Below are 9,777 nucleotides of genomic sequence, written 5' to 3'. Positions count from 1 at the left end.
CGGAATAACATCTCAGCGCCTGCTAAGTTCAGTGCAGTCGATGTAAACGAAACCAACCGTTTTTGACAGGTAATGATTTCGATCATTAATCGCGATGACGATTGAACTGTCAACAAGTCAAAACAAAAACATATTCCAGTCGAGTTGCCACTTCTACAAACGAAATCAACCGAAAATGCCCGTCTTCAAGCTGGCCGAATTCCCGAACGTATGCCGGCTGTGTCTGGTCGCGCCGGAGGGCAAGCTGGTCTCGCTGCGGACGCGGGATCCCGTGTTCGACGGGGGCACCATCGGCGACTTCATCACCAGGATCAGCTTCAAAATCGAACAGGTAAAACAAACAAAGCTTGAATGTGGAGTTGGTGTTTGGGAAATGCTAGTTTTGAACTCTTGCAGCACAAAGCGCATCTGTTCCCGCAGGTGGTCTGCCAGCCGTGTTTCGACCTGCTGAAGTTCTTTGCCCGGTACCGGACCAAGGTGACCAATGTGCATCTGCTGATGAACGCGCTGGTGGAGTTGCGGTTCTCCAACTGCCGACCGCTTGTGGATCTGTTCGAGAGAAAGCAGAGCGCGGTAGAGGTTCTGCTGAAGGACGTGGGGGTTTGTGAGGAGGTTGAGGACGCCACGGCCCAGACGCTGATGGAGGAGTTTCCGACGTACGCGATCGCCAGCGTGGAGCGGGCGGATGAAATCGATGTCGTTGAGCCGGTTTGCGACGATGTGGTGGAGTCGGAAAGGCCAGCGGTTCGGAGGGTTAAGAGGAAGGTCCCAGTGCAGAAGGTGGTTGTGAAGCGAGTCAAGAGGGTGAAGGCGGTTGAGTCTACTCAAGATGAATCGGTTGAGAGTAGTGTAGAACCTGCGGGAATTGATCAAGGTCAACCGGATGAAATTGATCAGCCTGTTGCCCAAGAAGATGACAGACATTTGAAGGAGATTAAACTGCAGTACAAGCTACGTTGCACAAAGTGTACCTACACGACGGAGTACCTGCGGGAGTTTGAAGCTCATCAGCTCATAGAACACGAGATCAAGAGCCGCGAGTTCCACTGCGACAAACCGGGCTGTCCGGAGGTGTTCAAGGATGCGTACCTGCTGTACAAGCACAACGTCAAGATGCACAAGCCGTTCGTGTGTGACATCTGCGGAACCGGGTTGAGCAGCCGGAGCGACCTCAAGGACCACATGGCCCGTCACAAAAACGATCAGAACTTTGCCTGCACGTACTGCGATCGGCGGTTCAATTTGAAGCAGGACCTGGGGACGCACATCCGGCGAATCCATCTGAGTGAGAAAAATTTCGAATGCAAGACTTGCGGACTAAAATTTACCTCAAATTATATGCTGAAAACTCACTCGGAAACGCACAACGTGGATAAGAGTTATGCGTGCCAAACTTGCGGCAAGAAGTTCAAATCGGCCGAGAATCTCAAAAGTCATCGTATTATTTACTGCGATCAAGTCAAGTTACGGCACGAGTGCAGTCACTGCGATAAGCGATACCCCTCCCGGACGAAACTGATAGACCACATTGAGTCGGTGCACAGGGTAAGTGAATCTCCACTAGTTAACAACTGGTCAAGCTGAACCATCTTCTTCCAGATCAAGTGCCGCTTCCCGTGCGACGTCTGCGTGCAGCCGTTCACGAACCCGGAAGAAATGGCCACGCACCGGCTGCGCCACGACAACCCCAAGGAGCTCGAGTGCGGCCGCTGTCTGGTGGCGTTCCTGTCCGCCGAGGACATGGCCGCCCACCTGTGCATCACTTACCAGGAGAACTACTTTTGCTGCGGACGGGACTTCCGGTACCACTACGCGTACAACAAGCACATGTTCATCAAGCACGGCCAGAAGACGAACGCCCGCGTCCGACCGAACCCCGACGAACTGCTGGGGTTGTCCAAGCTTAGGAGGGTGAGTGTCATCGTAAATAACGAGATTAAATCTTAGTAAATTTGCTTTTTTTCTGTTGTAGAAACGCATCGAAATGTGTCACAAGTGCGAAACTGTGTTTCCAACTCGGGCGAAAAAGCAGAGACACCAGGAAACCTGCACCGGTCCGCCGGCGGTTGCGCCTGAAGCTTCTACCAATACTGCTCAGGACGAGCCGTTGATTCCCATGTTCAACTACTGAGACAAATAAATACTAACCAAGATCAACTACAAAGTAGCAGTTTTAATTCCCACGCAGGTCTCCAGATGTTGCTCTCTCTTGCTGCTCTTGATGACCTGCTGGCATTGCGTACAAACCTCCGTTCCTTTCTACAACACAATAAACAAATGTTAAAGAAATAACATTCAACCTCATCCTCCCCGTTCCTCACCCGTGCCATCCGGATCTTGCCAAACAGCTGGCCCGGCTGCATCCGGACGCGGGCGTTCGTCTTGACGCCGTGCTCGATAAAGACTGAGGGTTTCGCTCTTTTGAAAAGTTGTTACTGAAATTTCACAGCTGTTGAGATAATAAATGGGTCGACGAAGCCAAGTCGACCTATCGACAACAAAACGAATGCAACTGTCATTTTTAATTATCAAAACAATTATTCATCAAAACAAACGTTGTTTGTGTTCAAGCATTCAGGCGAACTTTGCCTATTTAATTTGATTTCCAGCGTAAAATAGCTAACAACTTGAATAAAACATCACAAACAATGACCGTTTTCAAGCTGGAAAAGTTCCCGCACGTTTGTCGGCTCTGTCTGGAACCGGACACGGGCGGCCTGATGTTCTCGCTGGACTCGGCGGATCCCGCGCTGGACTGGGCAACGATCCGCGACTTTCTGGCCTCGTTCACGGTCCCGATTGCGGAGGTAAGTGTCGTTTGACTTGAATTTCACGTCTGTGTTTGGGAAATGCACTTGATGTCGTTTTTGTAAGGCCTTGCAAGAGAGGTGTTTAAATTGACAATATTTTTAGGACAGAGCACCGTTCTTTCCCCAACAAGTGTGCTTAACTTGTATGGAATTGCTCCGGTTCTTTGCCAAATACCGGTCAAAAATAGTAACCGTTCATCTACTGATGAACGCCTTGGTAGAGCTGAGGCACATCAACTCGAGACCACTGGTTGACCTGTTCGATACCAAGCGAGAGTCCGTCAGAGCAGTGTTGAAGGATCTGAGTATTTGCGATAAACCCGATCCAACGGCGACCGATCTAATCTACGAGTTTAAGCAGTATGACATTGCCACATTCAGTATCGATGTCAACCCGGAACTACCAGCGTCGGAAGTGGGAACAGAGCCAGCAAACGAACCGTCCGTACCTGAACCTCCTCGAAAGCGACCATACATCAAAAGAGCCAAACCCAAAGCGGAGGTTGAAAATCCCGGAGAACCGAAAAAGTTTCACTGCAAGACAGAAGGTTGCATCGAAGAATTCGACAATCTGTACGCGCTACGAATCCATCGGAACAATACGCACAAACCGTTCGTCTGCGACACCTGTGGCTACCGGCACCATAGCAAGAGACATCTTCAGATTCACATGGAACGCCACCTCCAACAACGTGACTACAATTGCAAGTACTGTCAGAAAACATTCAAAACGCACCATGACCTTAGCGTGCACGTCCGTGAGGTTCACATTGCCAGCAGAAAGTTCATTTGCGGTACGTGCGGCCTGGAGTTTAGGCGGAAAGCAATTCTGCAGGATCACGAGCTAGCTCACGGCGAAGCCTACAATTTTACGTGTGAAATATGTGGCAAAAAGTTCAAAAGACCCTCTGCATTAAAAAATCACGTCATAAAGGTACACGAAACCCCGAGACACGCATGCACAAGGTGCGACAAAAAGTTCCACGTCAACTATTTGTACCTGGATCATGTTGAAAACATCCACGGGGTAGGTTCCAGGAAACAGTCCACCATCACAAAATGTCTAACCCAACTCACATTTCAGATAAAAATGCGCTTCTACTGCGACATCTGCGTCCAGCTGTTCTTCAGCCAGGAAACGCTGGACGCCCACAGAGTGTGCCACAGCGCACCAAAGGAACTGCAGTGCGGCACGTGTCTGTCGGTGTTTGGCTCCGCGGACGAAATGAGCGACCATCTGTGCATCACCTTCCGGGACGATTACGTTTGCTGCGGTAAAGATCTGCGCTACTACAAGATGTACAACAAGCACATGTTCATCGTGCACGGGCAGAAAACGAACGTTCGCGTTAAAGCGGACCAGAGCCAGCTGTTTGGCCGGATTCGTTGCTCGAGGGTAGGGAGTGATCGGGGTGGAAAAGTTGCTCTATTTTTAATTTTCTTCGATTTTCAGAAACGAATTGAGGTATGTGCCCGTTGCGAGCAAACATTTCCCACGAGGACGCTCAAGAAGCAGCACATGGAAATTTGCGGAAAGGATCAGGCAGAAAGTAGCTTTGCTACTTCACTGTTAGATCAGATCTAACGGATTGGCCCGAAAGTGCATTTAATCATATTGTCCGGATATATGAAAATAAAGAATTTTAATAAAATTTAATGAAAATCAAACTCATTTCACAACATATATTAATTTTTTTATTGTTAACCAAATAAAGTCTATTTAAAAAACGTTCGACCTTATTGCCCTTCGTCGATTTTACATCGGCTCGACATCTCGCTAGCATTGCTTAGAGGGCAGTTCAAAATATAAACACTGATGACTGTTGATGACAGATGATGATCACAAACTCCCTGTACGAACTTTGTCGACCTAGTATCAAGGCATTCAGTCGATCAACCAGTCAGTTAAATAGCTAAATAATGTCAAAGTGATACTCACGACAAATGAAAAGACACTTTTTATAATACATGGAAATTATCAACACTTTAGTGAAATTTTGTATGAGCAATAATGGGTAACATTTTGGTTCGATAATCTTATCCATTGCAATTTTTCATGTGCTCGAACTTCTTGGCATAAGAGGCAAAATTTGCTTGGCATTTGGGACACTTGATGACTTTTTTCTGCAAAAAAAAAAAATAAGTTTCATGTTTTCTTCTAATAAGACACCACATCACTTACCCTTTTGATTCGCATCGCCCCAAATAGCTGGCCCGGCTTCATCCGTACGCGGACGTTCGTTCGCGTGCCGTGCTTGATGAACATGTGGTTGTTGTAAAACTTGTGAAACTTAAAGTCTTCGTCGCAGCACACGTAATCGTCCCGGTACGAGATGCACAGATGGTCGCTCAGCAGTTCCTGGGAGCTAAAAACCACCAAACAGGTACCGCACTCGAGCTCTTTCGGACTGCTGTGCCGCACCATGTGGATCGCCAGCTTCTCCTGGCTGTCGAACCACTCGACGCAAACGTCACAGAAGAAGCGCATTTGAATCTGAAATGTGGTAGGTTAAGACTTTCTGCAGATATTAACAAGGTATTTTGCTGAATTACCCCGTGCGAGCTCTCAATGTGATCGGTCAGCGCGTACTTTTCGTGGTACTTGCGGTCACAGTGCGGACAAGCTCGAGTTTTCTCGCCGTGAACCTTGAAGATGTGTCGTTTCAGTGCCATCGTAGTTTTGAACTTGCTTCCGCACTGCATACACAGATGCGCAAACACGTTCTGATGTACAAGCTCGTGGAATTCCAGTGTTGATTTGCTGAAAATAACTCTGTGAGTTGTGCTTGTAACCTAAACTAATGAAATCGTCTCATTTTACCGCTTGAACTCCAGCCCACACGTGTCGCACTTCCACAAGGCGACCTGCTTTTCGTGCATTCTTTTTATGTGCAGGAACCGATCTTGTTCCACGTTGAAGCTCTTCTGGCAAAACTCGCACTGATACTCGCCACTTGCCTTGTGTCGTTCCATGTGCACTAGCAGACAGTTTTTGCCTGTAGTTCTGAACCCACACACGTCACACACGTGCTTCTTGTGCGACTGAGCACGATGTTTGTTCAGCGCTTTGGGGTTCGGAAATGTTTCGCTGCAGTCACGGCACAGGTAGGTTCCGGTTTCGCGTCGGAAGTGTGACCTCTGGTGAGCCTCGAAGAGTGATTGATCCACCGTGTGGTAGGCACACTTTGTGCACTGGATTATTTCATCTCGAAATTCAGCTTCGAAATCATCTCGGATTTTCGAGCTAGACTCTTCCTCCAACACTCCAACGCGGTCACACTCTTCCACTTCCTGCTGGTTTTCTATACGATGATCGTCACTTCCCTCGACACTCGCAGTGTCGTCGAAATACACCGGCGTTTCCGTCGTGACACTTCCCGCAAGAAGAACGTTTGGCAGCGAAGCGATGTGGTACTGTCGGAAGTCAGCTATCAGGTTTTTCGCCTTGGGATCACCACCCTTGCGGACAAGTTGCAGGTCGCGGAAAATCGCGTTCATCGAATTTGGGCTGCCTTCGAACAGATTCATCACCGGCTTCATGTTGGAGTGTTTCAGTTCAACCATGGCGTTCATCAGTCGGTGAATGGAAAGCAGTTTAGAGCGAAACCTGGCGAAGAACTTTAAATTTTCCAAACACGGCTCGCAAATCGTTTGCGGGTAGAGATGGGATTTATTCTGGATAAACGAGGGAGAAACAAGTGATGCAGTTTGTTGTGTACTTTTTTATGTTAAAAAAGAGATACTTTTCGTAAAAACAGGGCAGCAGAGTCGGATAGCTTTTAACCTTTTCAGGCCTGATTTTCAATATTGTTTAAGTTAATGATGGGAAAATTACTCTTATGGCCATACGAAAATTACAGGCTTGATTTGGAAATGGTTTTGGAGTCATAATATGACGTATCTGGCCTGAAAGAGTTTAAATGACTCTTCATTTACACTGAAAATACGCCACCCTTTTTTTCCAAGTGCCCAAACACTTGAATGATTCAATTAAACCGCATCTTAGATCTAATTTGTTTGTGTTTCAATTTCAATCCAATCCATTATTAAATTCAAGTGTTTTGGCGATTGACTTTTTGGTATTTTTCGACACCTTATTTTCATGCGTGTGGCTCAAAAATTTCAAGTGTTTTGTTCATGAATTTGCCCCACTGTGTTGAACTATTCAAAGTGATGAGGAAAACACTTGAAATTGATCTTGTTTTGATTTGAAATGCAGTTTCGCGACAGCTTCATGAGACTTTGCTTTGTTTCCTCATTTGAAAGTTTTGGCCGTCCGGTGTGTTCGTTTTTCGCAGACCGCGTGAGTTCGCTGCCGCCATGTTCCAGTCCAGTAAATTGCCTGCTCGGTTTGTAACCGCGAAGCTGAGCATCGCCACAAGACTGCGTCATCGGGCTCCGTATGGCCAGCGGAAGGGCTTGGTCTCCCGGATTCCCGGATAGAAGCCAACTTTTGTGATAAAGTTCCTTTCCGGACCCATTTGGTGAGTGGGGAGAGAATTTTTGTTGCGGGGTTTTGTTTTGATTTTTGGATGTATTTTGTATGATTGACAGGAAGGATGCGAAAGAGCTGCAGATGCCGAACCAGGAAGCGGTGCCAGTGAGAAGCAAGATTCGGATGCAGGGGCCAAGCTATGCGTCATTCGGATGGTCAAGGCACAGTTTGAGTCGATGGAACCACCGCGGTTCCACCAAAGAGAATTCCGCATCAACAAGAAGATTCTCCAGTGGCCTCCATCTCCGCCGGCACCGGTGTTTCACTCGCCGACGCTGAGGAACCTCCCAGGAAGCAGTGGTGGTGGCGGGACAACCGGATGAAAAAAATTACAAAATTTTTACACACCAAGTTGTTCTTGAAGTTGTTAGAAAATAAAAGCAGCCAAAAAATTTAATTGCGCAACATCTTCTTTATTTAAAAAAAATCGAAATCCATTTCTTTTACATGCAAACATGCATTGATTATAGAAAGAAAAGCTATTTAAAACCAATAAATATAATATAGTATTTCATGTGACGCAACACGTCAAATTCAAGTGTTTTGCTATTGAATTGACAGTATATTTTGGTGCCCAAAATTCAAGTGTTTTGCGATTGATATTTGAGTGCTCTGTACAGCAGGGTCAGATCATGTGTAGAACACTTCGATAAGCCGTGGGATTTTTGCTCAGTGTAAATGTTCCGATCTTGAACATTTAGTGACTCCTAGTAGCTCCAACTTTTTTTTTACATTTATATGCATTTTTCAATCAAAATAAAGCGGCGGTTACTATTATTACATTTTCAATATCTTTGAAGATATTTTTTATACCAATGTGCGCAAGTTTATGTCGACATAGGCCGTGCAATCAGTCCGATAAAGCCGACTGACACTAATTTTTTTATGAGAACGTTTATTTATTGGGTACTCTGAACAACATTGTATTTGCGTCATTCACAAATGACGTAGTATTTTAGAGGGATGGATTTTGTTAGGTTTTGTTTTTGACATTTAATGTCCTCTTAAAAATCTTACGTCATTTTTGGTTGTAGAAATTAAACAAGCAAGTTTCTGTCAAAAGTTTTGTTTTTGTATGGAGAATAATCCGTAAATTGGATCGGCCAAACAAACGTGATTTTTTTTTTAAATTTTATAAGCTAATCTACCCAGTCTCGACGTTCTAGCAGGATTCTAGCAGAATTCTTAGAGAGCTGGATATTCTTAGAGCATTCTAGCAGAAATGTTCCACCGTTCTAGCAGGATTCTGACAGAACCAGCTCTGCTAGAATATTTCGTGACTGGGTAATTTCAACCGGCTTACCTTATCCGTCCGGAAGGTGATCGCTTCAATGAACTCGCCGAGGCTACCCTCGAACAGCTCGTCCCGGGTTTCCAGTGATATCATAAAGCTTCCCGCCTCCTCTTGCGGCCGGAGACAGTGCCGGCATACGTCCGGGTAGCGTTCCAGCCTGTAGTGGGTTTCTTTTGCGGACGGGAACATTTCCGGCGAATTTCGGACACTTGACTTGACCCGAGAGCACTTTTTGCGGTTTGTTATGAACACGATAATAACATAAACACACGAATTAGACGTAAACAAATACGAGAAAGGGGGTATTCATAAACTACGATTCGCAAAAGCAAATGGTAAATAAGGCTTTCTAGCCCCAGTGAAAAAAATATAGTTTAACCCAAAAATTATGAACTCCTCGTCACAGTGTCCTGATGCAAACAATGATATCGAGCTGGAGCTGTCACAGCCCTGCGAAATATGTTTGCTGACATATCGGGCGGTGAGTCAAAAAAACCCAGCTAGAAGTCGCCTGACAAAAAACTTTTGCTAGAAAGAGATAGGAAATCTGATGCAAACAAACGTCCAGCTGTAATGTAAACATACTTTGAATGTGTTGGTAAATTTCTGACTAGAAAGCCTTATAGAGTTATCTACGTGCGCATGTATTGCGTGTACGTACACGAAAAAGATTGAGGTTAAATTTTGTACCAGCCAGCAAAACTAATGGCGTGCTAGTGTGCGTGAGGTCAGGCTTAGATAACTCTATACTTGTGCTGAAAAGACAGAATGCGTAACGTGATTTTCGAAAGCTCCCCACTGCTCCCCACTAATACAACAGCACTACAGCTGTAAACATAAACAAAGTAGAAGGCTATGTTCAAGCTCAAGCGTGACATATTTTTTGCTGCTGAAGTGAATTGTTTTGAAACATTTTGGACCTGTTGATGTTGATGTTTTCGATGAAAAATTAAGTGCATCCCACTTTTTTCTTCGTATACTAAACGATGGACGGTCAAAAGAGGCCTTTTTTGTTTTCCACGTGATGAAAAATTGTGTCAAAAGTGGGTGGAATTTAGTGAATCAGAAGAGCAACCGAATGGAAGTTCCGAGATTATGTATCTTTGATGTGCAGTGATAATATCGGAGTAAGATTATCCAATATTATTTGGCAGGTACCATTCATAGTTATTGATAAT

General features: G+C 45.5%; 3 protein-coding genes and 1 long non-coding RNA gene across 6 annotated transcripts; 3 read left to right on the top strand and 1 right to left on the bottom strand.

The window, feature by feature from the left end:
• Positions 1 to 57: 57 nt before the first annotated feature.
• On the top strand, positions 58 to 2,135 carry LOC120413167 (zinc finger protein 62 homolog). Its single transcript, XM_039573876.2, has 4 exons — positions 58 to 331; positions 397 to 1,545; positions 1,600 to 1,911; positions 1,973 to 2,135. Exons 1-4 carry the CDS (start codon positions 95 to 97, stop codon positions 2,129 to 2,131), a joined length of 1,857 nt encoding a protein of 618 aa, XP_039429810.1. The 5' UTR covers positions 58 to 94; the 3' UTR covers positions 2,132 to 2,135.
• Positions 2,136 to 2,523: 388 nt separating this feature from the next.
• LOC120413175 (zinc finger protein 808-like) lies at positions 2,524 to 4,499 on the top strand. 2 transcript variants are annotated; one of them, XM_052710954.1, is made up of 4 exons: positions 2,524 to 2,807; positions 2,914 to 3,837; positions 3,895 to 4,206; positions 4,264 to 4,499. In XM_052710954.1, exons 1-4 carry the CDS (start codon positions 2,649 to 2,651, stop codon positions 4,393 to 4,395), a joined length of 1,527 nt encoding a protein of 508 aa, XP_052566914.1. In that variant the 5' UTR covers positions 2,524 to 2,648; the 3' UTR covers positions 4,396 to 4,499. The 2 variants fall into 2 exon arrangements, with proteins under 2 accessions (XP_052566914.1, XP_052566915.1); XM_052710955.1 differs by having other exon boundaries at positions 2,666 to 2,807; positions 2,919 to 3,837; positions 4,264 to 4,498.
• Positions 4,500 to 4,819: 320 nt separating this feature from the next.
• On the bottom strand, positions 4,820 to 8,879 carry LOC120413174 (zinc finger protein 345-like). The gene is made up of 5 exons (XM_039573885.2): positions 8,609 to 8,879; positions 5,632 to 6,485; positions 5,364 to 5,571; positions 4,993 to 5,304; positions 4,820 to 4,934 (listed from the first exon to the last, which is right to left on the bottom strand). Exons 1-5 carry the CDS (start codon positions 8,786 to 8,788, stop codon positions 4,848 to 4,850), a joined length of 1,641 nt encoding a protein of 546 aa, XP_039429819.1. The 5' UTR covers positions 8,789 to 8,879; the 3' UTR covers positions 4,820 to 4,847.
• Positions 6,494 to 7,702, top strand: LOC128093578 (uncharacterized). 2 transcript variants are annotated; one of them, XR_008212606.1, is made up of 3 exons: positions 6,494 to 6,889; positions 7,077 to 7,294; positions 7,365 to 7,702. It is a non-coding gene; the product is annotated as an uncharacterized LOC128093578 (long non-coding RNA). The 2 variants fall into 2 exon arrangements; XR_008212605.1 differs by lacking the exon at positions 6,494 to 6,889 and having other exon boundaries at positions 6,938 to 7,294.
• Positions 8,880 to 9,777: the final 898 nt, after the last annotated feature.

This window comes from Culex pipiens, chromosome 3, assembly GCF_016801865.2.
Source record: "Culex pipiens pallens isolate TS chromosome 3, TS_CPP_V2, whole genome shotgun sequence".
Taxonomy (NCBI): domain Eukaryota; kingdom Metazoa; phylum Arthropoda; class Insecta; order Diptera; family Culicidae; genus Culex; species Culex pipiens.
Note: the sequence above shows the minus strand (reverse complement) of the source record. Positions and strands in the feature narration are given on the sequence as shown.

Excerpts from the sequence above, each read along its gene's own strand:
- LOC120413167 (XM_039573876.2), top strand. The coding sequence starts at position 95 with ATGACGATTGAACTGTCAACAAGTCAAAACAAAAACATATTCCAGTCG. Across the intron at positions 1,546-1,599 it reads ACATTGAGTCGGTGCACAGG|ATCAAGTGCCGCTTCCCGTG; the intron begins GTAAGTGAATCT and ends ATCTTCTTCCAG. Across the intron at positions 1,912-1,972 it reads GGTTGTCCAAGCTTAGGAGG|AAACGCATCGAAATGTGTCA; the intron begins GTGAGTGTCATC and ends TTTCTGTTGTAG.
- LOC120413175 (XM_052710954.1), top strand. The coding sequence starts at position 2,649 with ATGACCGTTTTCAAGCTGGAAAAGTTCCCGCACGTTTGTCGGCTCTGT. Across the intron at positions 3,838-3,894 it reads ATGTTGAAAACATCCACGGG|ATAAAAATGCGCTTCTACTG; the intron begins GTAGGTTCCAGG and ends CTCACATTTCAG. Across the intron at positions 4,207-4,263 it reads GCCGGATTCGTTGCTCGAGG|AAACGAATTGAGGTATGTGC; the intron begins GTAGGGAGTGAT and ends TTCGATTTTCAG.
- LOC120413174 (XM_039573885.2), bottom strand. The coding sequence starts at position 8,788 with ATGTTCCCGTCCGCAAAAGAAACCCACTACAGGCTGGAACGCTACCCG. Across the intron at positions 6,486-8,608 it reads TCACCTTCCGGACGGATAAG|AATAAATCCCATCTCTACCC; the intron begins GTAAGCCGGTTG and ends TCGTTTATCCAG. Across the intron at positions 4,935-4,992 it reads GGGCGATGCGAATCAAAAGG|AAAAAAGTCATCAAGTGTCC; the intron begins GTAAGTGATGTG and ends TTTTTTTTGCAG.